Here is a 21,498-nt window from a genome sequence, read left to right as displayed (position 1 = left end):
ATGGCAGAGTTCCTGATACTCTCTGCTTCTGACTCTCTGTTTTAGGATCAAACACTGTTAATTGAGCTATCCATCTTAATACGAAGTCATCACTTTTAATGAATGGACCTAGTGTGAGTAGAAATGTCCTTTACTGTTCTAGGAAACTGATACAGACCAGGAAGGAATAAACCAGCAGAATATCTTCCTCTAAATGAAATGGATTTCAGTTCCCAGGAGGGTTTCACTTAAAAAATCATACAGTACAGATATTTGTGGTATGAGTTGCAAAGAAAAACACCAGTTTGGAAAGAAGACAGATGGTATTGCTTTATTCTTACCATACTCTTAGCCATCAACAATACAATTCAAACAAATACATAAAGACAGAACTTGTACATTAATGTTGCCTCTTTAAAATATTGTTTTCTGTGGGATGCCCATGTCCTCCCTCTGAAGAAGAAGCTTTGGACCCTCAGTGACCATTTATTTTAGTTGGGAAGCTGGATCCCTGCTGTTCCTAACAGGCACCCATATCACAGGCCAGAGAAGCACTGCTCACCTCCAGAACCAGGTTGGTCACAGATTCTGAGCTTGTGTGCTGGAGCTGATCACATCTCACACTGAGCCGGGCACTCAGAATGTTGAAGAACTGCAGCTGGCATGGGATGAGCAGTCAGCCTATCAGGTTTTGTTTGATGATTGTTAGGCAGAGGTGTGCAAGGTTTCTTGTAAGGATAATTAGATCTGGGAAATTTCAGTGCGTGAGAGAGTAGAAACACTATTTTAATCTGCTTTCAAGCAGTTCTTACTGAGGCAAATTCCAAGGGCAAAAGCTATGTACCTGGAGACAAAAGGATATTGAATAATGTATTTTAAACTTTTTCTGTTTATAGTCTTAGTTTCAGATCCCCAAACCCCTTATTTATGTTGGTGTTGATCCTTATCTTAAAAGGCTCTACGATATATGAGGTAATAGGCTGCTTCTGTTTTAGAAGTGGTTAAGTGGCCATTATCAGATAATTAGAAACATTTCTTCTTTTTTACGGCAATGTAATAAAACTAAAGATAATGGAACTCTTTCCCTGGGGACATAAGTGCTACATATAAAATTAGAAATAGTGTATCTCTAATTTGTTTCCTGGGGAAAAAAGCACATGCCATCTTATTTAATGTCACAAAACTGTGAATATATTAGTGAGTAGATGTGATTAAAGTTTTTCACGCAAATACTTTTTCCCATTGTATTTTAACACAGTCTGCACTACCTTTTGCATACTGCAAATATAATTTACTTTATTTCAGAGCTCTACATCCACCATGTTGCCCTGTGGACCAGCTCTGTCCTTTATTCGGTGTCTGGTGCGGAAGAAGAACATCGATGGCGAGAGTCTCGAGGACACCAAGTTGTGCCGATGCTTATCAACATTGGACCTTATAGCCCTGGGTGTAGGAAGTACCCTTGGTGCTGGTGTTTATGTCCTTGCTGGAGAAGTAGCCAAGTCTGATTCTGGACCTAGCATCGTTGTTTCTTTCCTCATTGCTGCCCTTGCATCTGTGATGGCAGGTCTCTGCTACGCCGAGTTCGGTGCTCGTGTTCCCAAGACTGGTTCTGCATATTTGTACACTTACGTTACAGTAGGTGAACTGTGGGCTTTTATCACTGGCTGGAATCTCATTTTGTCCTATATTATAGGTAAGCCTAAGAGCAAACACTGGTCCCAGGGGTTTCTGAGACAGCAGATAGAAGATACAGACTTAAGGCTGTTTTCCTTTTCTGTCTCTATGCTTAACTCCTGTTTCTGTTTAGTCCTGCTGAGATGAAATAACCAAAATAATTTGATTAGGTTATTTCCTTCTGTGCATTCACCATTGCAAACAGGGCTTTTACAAGGTATTTTTGTAATAGTTTAACAGGTATGAATCACATACCTTTTATGAAGATTGTGTCAAACAATTCAGTGATAATGCACAAGAATAAACAGGACTTACTTGCCATTCTTATTCAGCAAAAATAATTTCAGTAAAATCGAGAAGCATTTTTTTTTCTGAATATACACAGCAAAGACATTTACAAGAACTCCACAATAGTATCTTATAGTAAAGTCATGGTGTTTAAGTACTAACTTGCTATTATATCCTTGTGCTAATTAACTGCTGTCCTATCAGGTAATTCCACAAAATACAAAATTGACCAGATGGGAATAAAATCAATGCTTATGTGGCAGACAGTCAAATAGCTATTTCAGTGCTTCGGCAGAGATAACATTTTTGGATTTAAAAACTATTCCTCCCGGAGGAATGTGTTCCAAATTTCTGATATATTCTGTATGAGCATTCCTAGCTTTAGATGTATACCTACAGTATGGTTACTCAAATCTTTACAAAACTGATCTTCCTCAGTATTGTATTAAAATGTATTTAATGAGAGAAGTGTATATAAATAAATTGTATTTGGCCATGCACTCTTTACCACAAGAGAGTATTAATTTTAAATTCAGACTCCAGTAGCATATATCTTGCTAGTAAAGTGGTTTTTTTGCTTTATTGCAGGTAGGCAAACTTTCCTTCATGTTCTTTCTTAAAGTGCTTTCTTACGTTACTTTTTTATTGTTTAACATATGTCATATTGGAATTCTAGAAATAAGCTTCTTCCAGGATCAGGCATAAATGACACAGAAATAATTTCTGCACTATTTTAGGACTAAATGAGGGGGGAAAATGTATATTTTGGTTCTAGAAAAACTTGTTACCATTTAATAAGCAAAATTCTTAAACATGAAAATTCTTCAGCAAAACAAACATCACAGGCTCTGCTTTTTCAAATACAAGTAGCAACAGGCTTAGTTTTGTTTCTTTTTGAGTAGAAGTAGCTGTGTCCCACAGTAGGGATGTAAAAACCTAAACATGCATGTGTTTTATGAAGGTACATCAAGTGTAGCAAGAGCCTGGAGTGGCACCTTTGATGAACTTCTTGGAAAACGGATTGGTCATTTCTTCAGTGCCTACTTCAAAATTAATTACTCTGGGCTAGCAGAGTATCCTGACTTCTTCGCTGTATTCCTTATATTACTTTTATCGGGTAAGAATGTATGGCTTAGTTTATGGTGGTTGTGATATTTTACAGATCAAAGTGCTAAATTTTAGGGTTTTTCACCAGAAACATCTTAAGGAAGTTCAGAGGCACATTTGGTATTGGCAGAATGGCCCTGTTAATTAAATGTATATAACAAAATTATCACATGCACCCTCTTCTCTTGAAACTGAGACATGAACTAATCACTTGTCAGTACTTTTTTTATCAAAGCCATGATTGAGATTGACAGTAACAGGAAAATTACACAAGTCTCTGTGTTTTCATGGCTTTATTGCCAGTAAATGCTTTCAGAGTGGCCTGGAGGTTAAGCTCTGTAGTTTGGTGATGTGGTCTCCTTAAATTATATATTGTGCATGTAGTGTGCATTACCCATTTGTAATGGGGTTTTTCCATCTAAATTGTTCACTTATTTGGTATATAATAACGTTCCCCTTTTTAAGTCTTCAATTGTTTATCCTAGAGTTTATTTGACCTAAAGGGCACCCAAGGTACTTATATGGACCAAAAGCCCAGTTTGAAACCTGAGTAAACCTTTCTTGTCTATTTTTCCAAGTCCTGTTTTTGTCTTTACTCATGTATTGTACTTTTAAATTGCAAACACTGACACTAGGTACCTGCTATTTGAGGGATCAGAAAGCTCAAAAATTCTGCAACTTATTTCCATGTTTACATTTAACAATTATTTACCACCTGGAAATGTTCCCCCTGCCTCTGGAAGTGAAGGAAGCAGGAAGTGTATTCTAAAGTGTACAGCTTGTTTTCAGGCAATACTAGAAGCATTTTAATATTCAGTAGAGGTCTTAACCATATCTCATGTACTTATCATGTTCAGTCTCTCTTTGGATTAAACCAAAGCAGGAGCTTTTCTTCTCTGGAAAGTAAAACTAAGTTATACGTTTATAACCTGTTTTCTGGTTCTCTTGTTCTGAGTGGGTTCTTTTTTTGTCACAGGAAAACATTTCTGCCCTACCTACTGCTAGGATGAGTGACCAGTGCATCTGAAGGCTTATTAGGTCTCTGTACAAAACAGAATGGCTTCCTATACTTAGGAAGATCTGGGAGTGGACTAGGTTTAGTCCAGTGTCCTGCCATCTTTGTGGCTCAGAGCTGCCTATAGGATCTATAGTTCAGACCCTTATGTCCTCAGGATGGTTGGGAATGAATGTGGAATATAACTGGAGCAGACCTTTCAGTTTCCTCTTCCAAATAAAGGAGCAAAAAATAACACTCTTGAAAGCAGAGCACTGAAATTCCACAAACCAAACTATAAAGTCCTAGTTTAGATGCTGACATCTTTTATGTTGTCTCCACTGCCATTGCAGCTTCAGAACATAAGAATTAGAAAACAACAGGGGAAACATTTCCTCTTGAAAAAAGAGGAAATGTTTCCCCTGTTGTTCGTCACCACTCCTGAGTTTTCATTTGTGTCCTGTCTTTTCATCCCTACCATCATTTCTTCTTCACTCCTGTCACATTTGTGCTGCAAATTGCCTCTCCAGGTGTCTGTGATAGGAAACCAAACCCCCAGTGAGTGAACTGGGTGGAATTCCCCACTGCTGAAAGAAGGGGCAGTGGGGATGGCTCAGGACTGTGTAGGCTGAGCACGATACAGTAATTGGATTGTGAGCTGTGTAAAGCTGAATGATAGGAGTAGCAGGTGATGTTTTACAGAACGAGGGAAGCACAAGGGAAAGTACACAGAAATCTGTGGTTTGGGCTTTGGTGGGTTTTTTTCTGGTTTTTTTTTTTTTTTGTGGTTTTTTTGTTTGTTTTTTTAGGGGTTTGTTTGTTTGATTTGGGGTTTTTTTGTGTGGTGTTTTGTTTTTTTGGATAATGAAAGGGCTTTAAAAATGCACATACTATGATTCACACTGCATTAGGCTGATTGAGACACTGCCTTTTGGGCAAAAACTGAGCTGAAGAAAGCATACATCTGTTTCAATAAAAATATCATTGGAGAAGAAAAATTTAGAAGCTCATAAGATAATTTCTGTGTTCTGATAAGATAGCAAATATCTCATTAGCAAAGTCAGAAACTTTTTAGACTTTATTTTGAGAGGCTTAAAATTCTCAGACTTAATCTCTAAATAATGAGGGAAAGTATGTATGTGATATTAATGGTAATGCTTTGAGTGCAAGAGACCTGTGAAAACTTTCCAATTGTATTTAATTTTTTCTGGTCTGTTCACTGCCTGTTTCATTAAATTGCTTTAATGCTTTAAACTTTAATACTTAAAACTATTAAAAATCTAATGATAAAATAGAATCCTGATGGAATAACTTTCAGCTTGTTTAAATGCTCTACTCTGTAATATAAAGCCATGTGTATTTGGTGTCTGACTGTTTTCTAGAATCTCTATGCATGAGTGTTGCAAAGAGGAGGTGTGCATTTCTTTTAAAGCTTTTATTAATGAGCTAGGACATAGGACTTTGATGGATGTGCCCTGAAAAATGTAGAGTCAATCATTTACATTGTTAATTTAATAATTGTGCTTGTTTTCTTAGTCTAACAGATAATTCTTCTGTAAGGAATATATTCTACCAATCTGTTTTTACAAAGCATAGAATTCTTGTAGCTACTTTTACTCCATGGCATAAAACAGAGATGGATTGGCATCTCAGAGAAGTAGAATGTAGCCATTGCTAACAATACTGTTAAATACTTAAAGAAGAAGCTTTCTCTTTTGTAGTTTCCAATATATTTTCCTGTTGTCATGCTATTGAAAAAGTCTAGCAAATTTGTGATAATGCTTTTTTTTTTTTTAAATCTGGTGATGCTTTTGCAGTATTTTTCGCAGTACTTGCATATATACATATATATGTACACACACCTTCTTTTACACGTATCCCTTCTTTAAAATGCCATTTTATTAGTATAATAGGCCATTCACATCTATAAAATATTTTTATTTTACAGGTCTTTTATCTTTTGGAGTAAAAGAGTCTGCATGGGTGAATAAAATATTCACTGCTATTAACATCTTGGTCCTATTCTTCGTTATGATTTCTGGTTTTGTAAAAGGTGAAGTTGACAACTGGAAGATAAGTGAAGAATATCTCAGAAACCTTACTGCAGTAACAGAGTAATTTTTAAAAATCTATTTACTTGCTCATATTCTAAGCAGTTTTATCTTACACATGCTTTATTATAATAAACACTTAATGTTTCCTCACAAACTTCAAAGCAAGTAAGATGATAGTTATTTGATTCAGATATTCTTCCTTTTGCTGTTATTTTTCTTTCTTACAAGCTTGGACATAAAAATGTCATTGCGTTCAGTTTTGTAAAGCAGACCTCTGTCATGATGAGAACATTTAAACTTTTTTTTCAGACTTCAAGGGTAGGAGGGTGCAGGTATTTATCCTACCAATAATGGGAAAAGAAAATTGTAATTCTGCTGTACTTTTGTTCTTTATAGGAACTGCTCATCCTATGAAAACGTGACAAGTATGTATGGGAGTGGTGGCTTTATGCCATACCATTTCACAGGAACATTGGCTGGTGCTGCAACCTGTTTTTATGCTTTTGTTGGATTTGACTGCATTGCAACGACTGGTATAGTATTTATAAGTGTGGGTGTATATGTTTAGCGTGGGGAGATTTTTGCAAAAAAAACCCCAAAGAATCACAAACAATATAATCTGTCAACTCTTCTTACTTTGTTTGCTTCCGAACCTCTTTCAGTCGATGTAGAATGAGTATAAGTTCATTCCTGAACGTGGCTGTCTTTCTGGGAAGAAGGAGAAAATTCTGCTTGTTTAATTCCTCTTCTAAAGGAATGATTACTGCTTTCTAAGTCTGGAAAGTGCTTAGTATGCAATTTTTCTGCTTGAATAATGTTAATCACCTGCTCGCTTTTACAGTTCTCTGAGATAAGGTTCTCTGTCTTCCCTGACTGATAGGGAATGAGTACATTGAGAGTGTAGGTAAATAACTAAAAATTATGGGCTTGGAGTACTCTGAATATACAATGTGGTTTATGACCTTTAATTTACCACTCTTTTAACACTATTTCTGACAACAAAATACTGAGTTCTGTGTGTCTCAGTTTCTTTTACTCAGGTTTTTAAAACTTCTATTATGGATACAATTCCCATGACTTAGATTAACAAGTCATTTGTCTTTGATGTTATCTCTTAAAGCTGAAGGGGAATTTTCTTTTCTTTTTTTTTTTTTTTGGTGGGGCATTTTCTTTTCTTTTCAGGAGAAGAAGTCAAGAATCCTCAGAAAGCCATACCCATAGGAATTGTGGTGTCCCTACTTGTCTGCTTCATGGCCTATTTTGGGGTTTCAGCTGCACTGACACTTATGATGCCATACTATCTGCTAGATGAGAAAAGTCCTCTGCCAGTAGCATTTGAATATGTTGGATGGGGTCCTGCTAAATATCTTGTAGCAGTGGGATCCCTCTGTGCTTTGTCTACAAGGTAAAGACATTGAAATACTAATTCTATTGGGAAAAGCTGATGAATAATATATTAAATTTATATGTATGTTCGTGTGTTCATTTTGAAGTCTCAGTCCATGCAAAGAATTAGTAATAAGTATTATAAGCAAGTCTTAAACTTAAGCAGGTCTACATGACAGTAGCTGTGTTAATTTAGGTTCCTTTTTTTAAACTGTACTGTTATTGAACTCTACCTCTTTGGCAGAAACTTACTACGCCAATTTTTTTTTTTTAAATATAAGTAAGCCTTTTCAAACATATGACCTGCAAGTTATCTTTATTAACTGACAAAGTAAACCTCACCCATTTGTCCTTTTGCTCTGTCCATTCCCAGTGACTCAGCAGCTTTATGGGCACTGTGCATTTGCAGGCAAAATTGAAGACATGATTAAGTAGCTGCACTCCTCATCTTCATTGGCTGTCTCTGTTTTCCTCCAGTAGCCAGTCTGTCTTCTGACATCATCCCTTCCTGTGGTTTCTGTGTGGGTATTTGAGATGTAGATTATAGCTGTGAAAATATGATAATTTATTACTCTTTGTGAAACTGTGAATGTGACCTTAACATATTATTTTGGTTAAAAAGATCAGAGAGGGCACAATATGTATTAGTATGTGTTCAAATATATTACACCCCATTGTAATATGATACAAACACTTTAATAAGATAGAAAATTGCTTGATACTTGAATTTAGGGATAGAAAAATGCTGATGCCAATCTTTTACCTGAGTTTATGTAGGTAAGGAGTAATTTTCATGAGCTTCTTTGAGAAAGGTACATTCATACATCAAAATCAGTTCATTTGCAATAAAACTTCTCTCCTCTCTACCCTTCATACTTGTGTCCCACAACCATTACTGAATGTACCTAGCACCTGTAGTATGTAAGAGCTGTGCCTTCTTTAAGTGATATAGTTGTTTCTCTAAAGCAGGAAAGGAAACCCTTCACCTGGTTAAAAACCCGTGTGCTTGCTGCAGAGGTTATACTGGCTATGATTTCACATTTTGTTTTCTTAATTAAAAGTATTTCTCTTTGAGGGAAAGAAACCACCTAATTTAAGAAGTATGTTTAAGAGCTTCAAGTTATCAATAGTTTAAAAGCTTTATGTGTTCTGCTAATAACAAATCTAAATAAAATTAGCTTTACTTCTTCCAAAGAAAAGTCTTAATGGAGCTTGCCTAGAGGTGCTTTAATCAAAATAATTAATTTGCCCAAGTACATTTGTATGGTGCTTACTTTGAATTACTGTTAATCAGCAGGCTTACATGGAAATGTAGAGTGTAAGGGATACTGCTTACGCTTATTTATTTGTTGCTGCTGACTGACAGACTTTCTCCAGGAATACTAAAGCTTAATTGCATAGTTAGTGTGATCTAGAACATATTCCTGGTCCATTAACAACCAAGAACTATGGTGATGGCAAGAATTGTCTTGTTAATCTGGATTCTGTTTGATGAAGAAATTTCATTACCTAAATTAATTTAATAATAATAAATCAACTTTGCAGTTAAAAAAAATCTATTTGTGTCTGATCTGTAGTACCTTGGGCTATGGGGCTTTCTGGTTTTGTCTTACAACCATACATTTTGTTTCTCTACATGCCATTAATTAACATTTTTTTATCTTGTCCATGAATACAACTCTGCATGAATTGTGTTTGCCATGTTGCATGTGTTTGCTTTTTACTCAGTCTTCTTGGATCCATTTTCCCAATACCACGTGTAATCTATGCTATGGCGAAGGATGGGTTGCTTTTCAAATATCTAGCTCAAATCAATTCCAAAACGAAGACCCCACTAGTTGCTACTATATCGTCTGGTGCAGTAGCAGGTGAGACTAAGAGTTGATCCTTGTGAAGAAAGGTGCACTGTTAAACATGTTGCATATATGGAAATAAACCACTGTTGTGCAGCTTTGATTTGCTTTGGACTGAAATGATCAAATCTGCTTGTTGCTAGGTAAAGTAGTATACCAGTAAAACTTTTCTCTACCTCTACCAAGATTTTTACTTGTTGGTTTTACTCAAGTGCTTTCAAAGCCTAGGGTCAAAATGAACAATAACCCAAAACCAAGAACATCAGTCGACAAAACAAAATCCCAAGAGCAGCAACACAGAGCCTAAGCAAAACTATACCTAAACCCATTAACTCCTCCAAGCTTTCTTTTTGTGTAGTTGGGTTTACCAGTAAAGCATTGTGCTTTTAATAACCTGTACTTGAACTATACATTTTTCTGTTCTAGTCTTCTCGGCTCTATGTTCCCTTTGCCCCGAATTCTGTTTGCCATGGCACGTGATGGTTTACTCTTTAGTTTTCTTGCCAAAGTGAATAAGAGGCAGGCACCAGTTGCTGCCACCTTGACAACAGGGGTCATCTCTGGTAAGCTCTCAAAGCCCGTGTTACATAAAACTGAGATTTCAACACTCTATGCACGTGCATGGTATATTTTTGAAAAGGGCTGCTTGTTAACTTCCCTTGCATGTACAATGGGAATAAAATTACTGAGTAATCAACGGGTGTAAGAACTCCAGATCAAGCCAATCATGGTGGTGGTGATGGCCTTAATGTCACAGAATTCAATTTATTTTTTTTATTTTTTTTTATATTAACCCCCTTTATGGTGAATAAGGTTGTTACTTAATCTGAGTCCCTTAGGCTAATGCTCTACTACCAGGGCTTTCTTGTCTGATGTAGACCTAATATATTTATCCCATCTATAATAGAAGGAAAATAACTGTCACATTTTTTATTATGAGATATAAGGAAAAAAAACTACATTTGCAGCAGGATCAACTTTTTTGTAAACCATGAAGATTTTTTTAATTCTCTTCCAAAGAAAATGGTTGTTGTTGTATAGGCTTACCAAGCTGTGGTTGAGGGGCATGTGTGTGTTGGGGTCTCATGTGCACATGTATATATACACATACATGCCTACATATATTTTGGGAGCCGTTGCAAACTCCTTATGTAAGTTCTTAACATACAGCTTTCACTTTTCTTCATACTTCTTGCAGAGGTGCGCATAGCTATGCCCAAATTTCATCATCATTTAAGTGGGATGTCTAATTGCCCAGGAAAACTGGAAGCTTTAGAAGTGTTTAGCTCAAAGGCAAATAAATAAGTTTTTTAAGTAATTTAAATATCAAAAACATGCCTTAGAATTTTTATCAACCTTGACTAAAAGTAATCTCAAATAAGAGGTTCAGGCATGAGACTAAAATATTTTTATTTATAGTCAGGATCATCCTCAGATGTCAGGAGACTGAAACTGCTCACACTGCATACTTGACAATAGATCAGAAAGACACAGTCATTGTCTAGATAGTTCCCACATGAAGCATTATTATCAGTTCCCTTTTATTTTCCCAGAGTACAAATAGATTGCATAGTATTACTTTTATTATTTCAACTTTATTTTATTTGAATTTATCTTATTGATATATTCTCCTATAAGAATTTGGAAGTGCAGTTTTGTGGGATGAAATCAAGATCTTTATGTGAAATCACAGTTATGACAAGAAGAAAGAATAGTGTATTACCAGCTGGGAAAATGATTGATACAGTTATACAGCCCTATCTGTAGCTCTGCAGCAGCTGACATTGGACTGCTTTTAGACAATCTGGGGAATTTGGTGCATCAACACTGGAAAACAGCTTTGCCTACTGCTGGAGAAAGAGTAATTTCTTCTAATTTTTTTTATTATTTTTTTTTTAAATCCATATTTGATATTTTGTGGTCATAAACAGTTTTGACAGAATAGTTCTGGATGTATGTGACAGCTTATATTATCTGACTTTTCTATGCATTTGTAGCATGAATAGTTTTACAGCTGTAAGAAATGTTAAGGAGATAAGACATTTAATTAAGGTTATCAAGTCAAGACTACAGCTGAGGCAACCTTCACGTGTTATGATGTGACTGACCTTTCCACCGGTGGTAATCACCATGGCACACCTTTGCACACGGCAGAATGTTTTGGTGTCAGTCCAGTTTCTCCATAAATGGACCTACTGTTGTCTCTTAGAGTAAAATTAAGAAAGGTGGAAAAGAAATATTCTGCCTTTTTTTTTTTTTTTTTAGCAGAGAAGAACTACTAAGAAGAAACTTGCAGGCATTTTTCACTTTGTTTCTAAAGTTAAATAATGTCCAGGCTACAGAGTAGCCTTTCAAACCTGGGATTAAAAAGTAAATATAGCTACTGTACATGAGGTTTTAGTTCTGTTCTTCCTCAGCTTTGCTCTTTAGAGCATAAAAAGCAGAGAGGTATTAAAAAAATCTACACTGCAAATTGCTTTTTGGGTTTAGGAATGTCCACTCTCATTAAAGAAAACAGGATGGTCTTTCTTAATTGGAAAAAGAGACTCTCAGGTTATGTTAAAGTTCTGTAATCCAGGAGTCCTGTTTTCAGAAAATCTCATTTTGGATCAAATACCAGGGAAGCATGTGTCCATGTGTTTGTGCATGTAGGCAGCTGTCTACAAATACATTAATAAATGCATACCATAAATATGAAATATAAATATTTTAATATAGAATTGTAATTTTTTGAATATTTAAATTTTAAATTAAAATTTTATATTAAAATCATAATTAATTTTGACTATAGAATAATCTGGATATATACACACAGTGTATACAGTGTATAAAGACTATATAGACATCTAAAAAGACATTTAATAGTTTCTTTTGATTTTGAGATTACTGATGATTAAAAAAATCTGCTTCTCAAAAATATTAATAAAATACAAATATTTTAAGACGCTCTTTGAGCCATCATTCAAATGTCATGTCATCACTCACGTGTCAACTTTTCAAATCAATTGAAATTAGCTTTTCATTACTGATTAGCTTCTCCTAATTTCTTTATTTATAATGCTTCTGTGTGCAAACAGCATAGCCAAAACCAGATATTCCAGAATTTCCAAATGAATGTGGCATTAGCTTTTATAAACACAAGATTTCTATAATTACTTCCACTGTCATGGAAGTTTCTGCTCTAAGTTCAGTGATATAAGAACATTAATTCCTGAGCAATGTTACTGGTCATTCCTGAGGGTGAATTGAAAACTATTTTTATTAAGATAACCATTAAAAAAACTCCCACAAAACTATTTTGTTTGAGACAACTCCTGAAAGTCCTTTTCATGTAGAGCTCTTTCCCAGCTCAGCAGAAATTTTACATCACAATGACTTTTTCTCAGATGTGCAGTGGGATCCGTCCTTTCAGCTTTGATGAGATTCTGCTGCAGGATCTGAATTTCATTCTATAAAAATGTATTTTTAATATGGCCCAAACTCAACAATATATGTGCAAATACTTATAGCTGAAAAAGTCCAATATGAGCATTTGATTGTGCAGTATGACTGTATGACTCATCAGTGCCTACCTATATGAATGAGATTACCAGCTGTAGGGAATTAGGTTTGCAATGATACCAGTAGCTTCAAAAATGTGGTTTTAAGGATTATCGTGATTTTGCTTATATTGCTGTCAGTAAAACAGTAAGTTACACTGGACAGATTTTAAAATCTTGGCTTAATATATCTATAATATTAATCTTGGCACTTATGGTTAGGCTTGAGGATCTTAAACTTCTTTACCAGTGTGAATGATTCTACAATTCTATGTCAGCCTCCTGGAATTTTTCCCATTTCTTTTCTTTTTTTAGCTGTAATGGCATTTCTGTTTGACCTAAAGGCTTTAGTGGACATGATGTCAATTGGCACACTTCTTGCTTACTCACTTGTGGCAACCTGCGTCCTCATTCTTAGGTGAGCCGAAAACATCCTTTGTATTCTACTGTGGGGTTTTTTTTGGGGTTGGTCAGTAAATAAACAGAAGACATGTTTTTTGCTGATAGCCAGTAGCTGTAAGCATATAAATGGTTACTAAGCAGTGACTCCTCAAAGAAAACAATGGTATATTGTTACACAAGTATAGCTGTGAGTTGGGTTAAGCTTCTGGTGAAATCTAGAAACCCTTTATTTTCCAGAAGAAGAATTGGTCCAAGCATTAGTCCCAAAGGTACTAAATACAAGTTTGAGTACAGAATTCAGTGAATGATACTAGTATATGGATAGCATCTATGCTTTACATCAGGCATATTGCATTTTGGGGACTATGTGTGAAAGGTGTGGGTGCTCTGGGTGGTTCACAGGATGAACAAGTTCAAATAGTTACTTTGTATTATCCTGGTCAGAAATATGGGACTGGAAAAGTGTTTTAAGATGTGGTAGCCCTAGAAGAGAGTGCAAATATTATCTCTCAATATGTGAGATTATAAATACTTTACTTCTCAGTAAAGTAAATGAAAGTAATAACTTTGATTATTTACTTTTCAGTAAAACTCTGGTATCAGTCATTTTTGTGAGGCTATGGAATTAGGTATGACTAGCTACAGCTCACTTTATTATGTATTGCTCTTTTTATTTTAAGAAGTCAGCTTGTATTACTTAAGGCTAAGTAATTAACTTGGAAAAGTGTAACAGCTTAAATTCAGCTCAAATTCATTGTTGCAATAGTTCACATTTTAAAAGAGAAGCCTATTCTATTTTAAAAAGACCATAATACCTTATGTATTTATAAAAATACACTTAAAAGCTAACAAAGTGGATGCCAATTTTTGGTTAATGCCAGTTAAAAGCCTCTTATAGTATGGGAAGCAAGTCAGAAACAAGATCCGTTACTCTTGCTTTGCTGTTGACTACCAGACCCTGTTCTGTCTTTCTGTACAGGACTGGTCATTTATCTGAGATATTGGTGCATTCAGGTAGCTTAAAAAACTGCCAAAAAATTAAAATGTCCAAACTAACCAATCCAAAAAGTGAGTTGGCCATAGTATTTTTATATATGATATTGACTAATAATGCTGTTTCAATGCAGTTGAAACTTGGGAAGTTCTAATGCTCTACTGAAAAAATATTTATTTCTTCAGTATATTCCTAGAGTCATATTACTTCAAATCTGGAATTATGATTAATGGTTTTTTGTTATTCTGTTTTATGTGTAGGTACCAACCCACCTATGAAGAGCCAAAACACTCTCCAGAAAAAGCAGCTTTGGCTGCAGCTGGAAGGGAATCTGCAGTAAGTGAGTCACAGATAAGCATGATAGAAGAGAATCGCTTCCGTCTTCAGGCCTTGATTAATCCATCCAGTTTACCAACTGAGCAGACTGCAGCTATAGTTAACTTTTTGGTGGGCCTCTTAGGTAAGTATTGGGCTGTCCAAACTCCTGTATGCATTCCATTTATAGTGGAATTATATCAAAGAAATAATTAAAAATCCACTGATAACATGCCTTCTTTCAGCCATATATGTGTCTTTCTGTGCTTTTATCCTTCTTGATGAATTGATCTAATCTGCAGTCATTTTCATATAATTAAACATATTCATAACAACAGTACATGTTGAAGCTTGATATCACTCTTCTTAAAAGTCACTTTCTCTTCAACGCAGAGATTAAGTGACCTCTTTCTGTAATTTTGTTTTTCATACAGCTTGCTTGATTTGTGGCTTGAGTGTCCTCATTACATATGGGATTCATTTCATTGCTAACTTGGAGCCCTGGAGTATTGGCCTACTTGCTTTATTGGTGATATCCTTCGTAGTTACCATTCTTCTCATCCAAAGGCAGCCTCAGAACCAGCAGAAAGTAGCCTTTATGGTGAATAACTTATTCTCTGTGTTATTCTCTGATGAGAGCTTTGGATGGATTCTAATGTGTGGGAGAGAGAACTTAAAGGCTGGAAAAGAAGTCAGAAACTGATGAGTGTACAATCACTTGTCTGTGTTATCTGCAATCCTTTGGACCTAATACAGAGTATAAGTCCTTTCATTTTGCACTTTCACTTATGTTCTAAGATCAGATATTCTATGGAAATAATGTAATGATGAAGACCAAGGAATCTGGTGGAGCTGGGTGAGCATTTCAGAATAAGAGAGATAGATATATTATTTTTCAGCTGTAAAGACAGGAATTCATTAGTATATGTTCCGCACAAACTAGAAAGATTTCTGTAACCTTAGAGAATATATATTAAACATAATGTATTTTAAAAGTTTAAGATCTATAGAAAATGTTGGTTAAATCCAGTGAAAATTTCACTACATTATAACAGAAAAAAATTCAAGTCTTTATTAGTTATTATATATATAATAACTAATATATATATATCTTTATTAGTTATTATATGTTACCTCTAGTTTGTGTTACATACCTGAAGTGTGATATGAAAAAAAAATATGTTTAACAGAAACATATTAAATATTTCCTTTTAGGTTCCACTACTGCCATTTTTGCCATCGTTCAGTATACTGGTAAATATTTACTTGATGGTACAATTAAGTGGGGAGACTTGGATGAGATTTAGCTTCTGGATGTTACTTGGTATGTATTGGTATTCTATTTCAGTCACTTCATAGACTAGAGCTCTTGATTTCCATTTTAGAACATTATTTTCCTTCAAATATTTGAAAAAAATCTCTGTGATTTAATAAAATTCAGCTAATATTTCTATTCAAAAGGAAGAGCATGCTTCAGAAGAAGTATTTCTATGCAGTCAAAATTACAAATATAGTTTTTAGGTAATAGGAAGAATTCCAGTAAGTCATTCTTTCCTAGTAAGTATAGCCAAAATTATGTAGAAACTTGCTTGTAACAGGTTTTTTCCCTGTATAAAGAAAGTATATCAGTCTGTCCTCTTATAGATCTAGGAAGTGGTATTAATTCCACCTAGACATAAATTAGAGATAATAGTTTCCATAACTTATTAGAACATTTAATTATGCAAAAATGTGGTACTGGAATTTCCTGTAGACACAGGGAAGACCTGAAGCATGAGCTCTGATTCAGATATCTGAAGAAGAAAATTTTTTTGCAGAAATCTGTTTAGCCAGAGAGAAATATTTACTTTTTAATGCACTACTTGCCTGAAAACCCTATGAACTTTTTTATTTCCTTTTGGAAGGCTTCCTCATTTACTTTGCTTATGGCATCAGACACAGTGTTGAAGGTCATCGTGGCGATGGAGATGATGATTCTTTTTCAGAAAATAGTGGGATGCAAGAAAAGAACCCAGTGGATGACCCTGAAAATGCAAATGAAAGGGATCAATTTCTTCCACATGAAAGTACAAGTGAATGTTAAATTCTGCAAACACACCAATCTTTTAAACCTTCAATTGGAATTTTACTTGCAGACTGAAATTTCAGAAGCTTTCTGCCAACATGTGCCTCTTGAAACTGTTTACTACAAGACCTAACAGATATTTTGGACAAGCTGCTAATCCATCTTCATCATTTCAGAACTGACATAATGAAGATTAATATTTAAATTTAAAAGAAAAAAAAGTACCCTTTGGTAAGCAAAAATTTGGAGACATTGTTTGAAGTGTCATCCAAAATCACTGTCAATCATCAGTTATGAAGAATTTTAGAACTGTCTGCAAGAAGTTCTGAGTATTTGACAATGCACTGTGAACATACGTGCCTTTCATACCTTCACTTTATCTTTGCTACATGTTTTGTCAACAATCTAAATTGTCTTTTTTCTGTTGCAGTAACTCATTGGAGATAAATTACATTCATGCAGCCCTGGAAAGTATTTGCAAAATGAATGGTAATTGTATGGATTAGATACTTTGTGAAAATTAGACAAGCACTTATTTATGTAAAAATAAGTAATTGCTTATCTTTACTAATCATGACTATTCATCCATAGTCATGGAGAACTCAGTGAAGATACTTCAAATGTTTTTAGTCCCTCTAAATAGCATTTAAGATTTCTACTGAAGTGCATGCCTTTTCTTTGAAGGACACTGTGTATAGAATAATACAAGAGAAGCTCTCTTGTTTTCTGCAAAATCATCTGGGAAATAATCTGTTGGTTACAGTCTGGACAGCGGCAAACAAATATGATTTAGCAAATTTTGTGCTTTTGACTTCAGAAGGGCCAGAATTTCATCTGACTAAGTAATTAGGTACTTACCTGCAGCAGTCATCCCATTTTCCTCCTTACTACTCATTTTTCCTCCTATATATTCTCCTTTATACATGTTCCAGAATGGATATTGCTGAGATTAGCATTAGACCTTGTTTCTCCTAAGAAAAATTAATGCACAAAATCCCAGGTTTCTTTTCAGATGGTAGTGGAGGTTAAAAAAACAGAGGTCTGGGCTTTGGGAAAAAAACTTATCAAAACAGTATTTCAGTGTTTCATTAAGCTTTAAAAGTATGTTAGCGTACCACTTTTTTGTTAGCCAAGCCTACATTCACAAATCCATTCATGTGGATATGATGTCTGAATGCTAATTTATGTAAAGAACCAAATTGGTGTGGCAGTGCTGGGTAAAAAATTATTTTAATGCTGGTAAAACCAGAAAATGTTCTTCTTTCAACGTAAGTCATGTTATCTGTCAAAGGCACACAGGTATTTTAACACTTTTTCTCAGCAAGGAGTAGGTTCAAGTCCCACGTAGGATTCCACATTATGAAGTCATTTTGCAAGAATATATTTACAAAAAATCCTTCCCTAGAGTAAGAACTGTCTTGGACTTCGTCATGGAGGGTTGCAATCTGTTGCTGGTACTAACCATTGTTATAAATCTCTATTGTTAGGTACAAGAACTTTAGATGCCATGAGAGCTATGTTGGCTTACAGTGAAGAGCATCTTACTTTTCATAACAGCTGGAATTTTATGAAAAACAAAAACAAAAACAAAAAAAAAGCAAACTAGTTAGGCTGCTTCTGTCTCTCTCCTTTTTCAGAGAAAAAGTTTTTCAGAGCAATGAGTCGCTGTTTTTAATCTTAAAATTACCTCTTTCCCAGTAGTCTTAAATCCTCAGCTTCAAAAAAGCCATTGCTGTGGGACAAGTCAGCTATGCCCATGTGAAGCTTTTGTGTGATGTCTTTACAAGCCTACAGTAAAATACAGCTCTTACAATTCCTTCCACATGTGGGGAGCACAGACTTATGTTTTGCTATGGTTGTTGATGCCACAGAGCAGGCCAGTTAAGTTCCCAAGACACAAACTGCTGCTGTTCTGTGACGTGCAAGGAAGACTCCATTCCCTCATAGGGAATGTATGTGTGCACACCTGTCACACATACGCATCTGTCTGAAATTAACCCACAGTGAATTTGATGTACTGGTTAAAATAGTTTCTGTATTGCACTGGACTTTTCCTTTGAATGGATACTGCCAGTATAATTAGCTTCTGACTAAAGCAAGTGCTAGCTAAGGCCTCTGGAGAGAATTAAAGCGAGTACATTTTCTAGCTTATTTACCTGATGAATGTGTCAGTACTTTGTGTATTGACAGATTCCCCTTTCATTTGCATTTCTCCCCCCTTAAAATAATAGGATGTGCCTGTCCAAGTGTTGCTAAGACAGATGGGAGGAGCTGCAGCACCAGAACTACCCACATAACTAATGAGATATAAAATTAAATTATTAAATTAAAGTCATTGTGTACTCTTAGTTGCTTCAAATATGTAAAACTTATTTATGTGTGTGTATAGTCATTATTAGTCAGTGTCTGAGTGAAAACAGGTAATTATGGTAATACAGGTAAATATAGTAAATTTGATGTGCATTTGTATATGCAGTCAAAATTCCAGATATTTTAATGGGGCTCAGCAGAAGCAAAGGATGTGCCATGCTAGTCCTTACACAGGAGCAATGGATGCAAGAAATTCTGATTTTGTTCTCACATTTGCTCTGTCTCTGTACTTGCTGGAAGATCAGCTGAAAGCACAAGTCCATTGGAATTAAATCATTGTTATTTTTTAACAGTGTTGTTGATATTGTAAATTGTTCTGTGCAAATAATAATGGTACGTCTTAATACAAAATATCTACTTTTGAAGGTAGCTTACTGGGTTTTTATTTCCCTTGTAGAAAAAAATTCTCATAAACTTAATTTTTATTTCTAAATGACTCGTGTTAACTAAAGTGATCTTCCTGTGGTATTATAGTCCTAATTCTGCAGTGGCAAGTTTTATGAAGTAACTTAGATTTCATTGTCTGTTATCACGGTACATTTCTTTCTGATGGTACAACAACTATTCTGTTAATAACAGGATGCTTTTTCCTGCACAAGAAATGCAGGTCAGATTCCTGAAATCTGTCATATTGTGCTTATGTTACCAAGTGTTAAAGCCATTTGTATTACCTCCTGTTGGAGAGCTATCAGCTATAAATGTCAATGGTAGTGATTTATAGGAAATTATATGTGTCATCTAGAAACATCAAATGATACAATGAATTTAGAGGCAAAACTTGGTAAAGCTTAAATATATATTCTGTGTTTCATTACATGATAAATGTACGAGTCATGTCACCCTTCCCCTAAAATTTATGAAAAAAAAAAATAATCTATATTTAAGAAATATAAGGCATAGTGTTTTCACAGAATTTTTAATAAGTGTCAATATCAATGTGCCTTAAACATTCTGAGGTGGTAACAGTGCAGGAAACCTGTGTGGGACTGTGTAATTGGGTGTGAGGCCTTTGACACTGAGGCACATTTTTACAATAGGAATTTAATTCAAAAGAAGGCTGGCATGTCTTACTTCAGGGCATAAAAAAGAGAATGAAAGCACCTTTTTAATGCTCTTGGGCCCTAATTCTTCCTAGACATGCTGGAAAGTCTGTACAAATTATAGTATGCTCACTGAAGGCACTGAGGTTACTCAGTGTTAAGCAAATATATATTTTACAGAAAGTGTAGATGGTATTTCATATAGCATAAGATCTTTGTGTTTGTTTTTAATTTCCTGTACCTTTAGTATTTCTTTCTGGTATATGTTTTGAGGACCTCTGCATTTTTAATAGTTGGACCTTTTCAAAGCTAAATATAATGCTTTTACCAGGTACTGATCTATTTTCCATTTGATCTTAGAAATCAAACTCCTTAACATGAGCTAAGTTGAAGGATTTCTGTTCATAGACATGCAGACATGCATTATAAAGAGCTGTATGTGTATATATATATATATTTTATTGTCAGTTGGAAAAATTCTGTTGTTTTTGTATGTTTTCATGAGCCTTGTGCCAGGTCAACTCCAGCTTCACCAAGTTTACTTGGAGTCAGAATACAAGGAGTTGATTATTTAGGAGAGCTTTTTTCTTTTGTGGTACCAGAAAGTAAAGCATGAAATATGCTTTACATATCTTTAAAAACAATTATGTGTGCATCATTTTAAAAAAACATTAGCGTTCATATCCATCTTTTCTTTCTGTTTGTATGTACATTTTAATTATTATTTCTGTATTGTATGCTGCTGAGCATTTAAAGTGTAGATAGGATGATTTATGCAATTTAAACTACAAATTTGTATTTCTTTGAAGTGCTCTACCAAAATGAAGTCTTGAATTTTTATGAATGTAAAAATGCTTGTATTTAAGAATATGGTGCTTTTTTCCCCCGCTTTACAACAGAATTGTTATCAGTGACATTTTTAGTTACCTTAGTTCCAAATTTTAATGGAAATTACATTGCTCCTCATTTACTGTAAAATGTGCTTTGTGGGATAACAATTGTGCATTTGTTCCATATTTTTAAATAAAGTTGAATATCACTTGTATGTCCTTCATACAGCAGACATAACTTTAATCACAACTATAGTTTTAGTTAACATTAAAATAGAATAATGACTTAAAATTATGAGTATGCCAGATATCTAATGACATTATACACATCATAGCACATTTAAAATAAATAACATGATAACATAGTATAGAGGGGAAAACACAACCATGTCTTATGTTTAAATGGGAAGATGGTCTGGAGATGAGGATACATGCAGTGTTTGTTTTCTTCTTGCTTCCAAGCACTGAAGAAATCACTGAAATAGAGAATAACAGCCTTTGATTTGGGCATTTTGCATTACACTGCCAAACCAGAGATTATGTTAGGTTTGATTTCCAGAGGGGGTGCATAGCCCTCAGCATTCATGCTCAACTCACTGGAGCAC

General features: G+C 34.9%; 1 protein-coding gene across 10 annotated transcripts in view; it reads left to right on the top strand.

The window, feature by feature from the left end:
• SLC7A2 (solute carrier family 7 member 2) overlaps positions 1 to 21,108 on the top strand; it is a 56,562-nt gene extending 35,454 nt beyond the window's left edge. For 5 of the 10 annotated variants that reach the window (XM_058837693.1, XM_058837690.1, XM_058837687.1 and 2 more), the window contains 12 exons: positions 439 to 553; positions 1,285 to 1,675; positions 2,906 to 3,061; positions 5,994 to 6,159; positions 6,496 to 6,632; positions 7,282 to 7,504; positions 9,214 to 9,353; positions 13,193 to 13,295; positions 14,534 to 14,733; positions 15,023 to 15,189; positions 15,804 to 15,912; positions 16,493 to 21,108. In XM_058837693.1, the coding sequence (XP_058693676.1) occupies positions 1,300 to 1,675; positions 2,906 to 3,061; positions 5,994 to 6,159; positions 6,496 to 6,632; positions 7,282 to 7,504; positions 9,214 to 9,353; positions 13,193 to 13,295; positions 14,534 to 14,733; positions 15,023 to 15,189; positions 15,804 to 15,912; positions 16,493 to 16,671 (1,956 nt within the window). In that variant the 5' untranslated portion in view covers positions 439 to 553; positions 1,285 to 1,299 and the 3' untranslated portion in view covers positions 16,672 to 21,108. Of the gene's footprint in view, positions 1 to 438; positions 554 to 1,284; positions 1,676 to 2,905; positions 3,062 to 5,993; positions 6,160 to 6,495; positions 6,633 to 7,281; positions 7,505 to 9,213; positions 9,354 to 9,764; positions 9,902 to 13,192; positions 13,296 to 14,533; positions 14,734 to 15,022; positions 15,190 to 15,803; positions 15,913 to 16,492 lie in introns of all 10 variants that reach the window. The other 5 variants (XM_058837688.1, XM_058837692.1, XM_058837685.1 and 2 more) reach the window with 2 other exon arrangements.
• Positions 21,109 to 21,498: the final 390 nt, after the last annotated feature.

Source organism: Poecile atricapillus, chromosome 4 (assembly GCF_030490865.1).
Source record: "Poecile atricapillus isolate bPoeAtr1 chromosome 4, bPoeAtr1.hap1, whole genome shotgun sequence".
In the NCBI taxonomy this organism is placed as follows: Eukaryota; Metazoa; Chordata; class Aves; order Passeriformes; family Paridae; genus Poecile; species Poecile atricapillus.
This window is presented reverse-complemented; position numbering and strand designations above follow the sequence as displayed.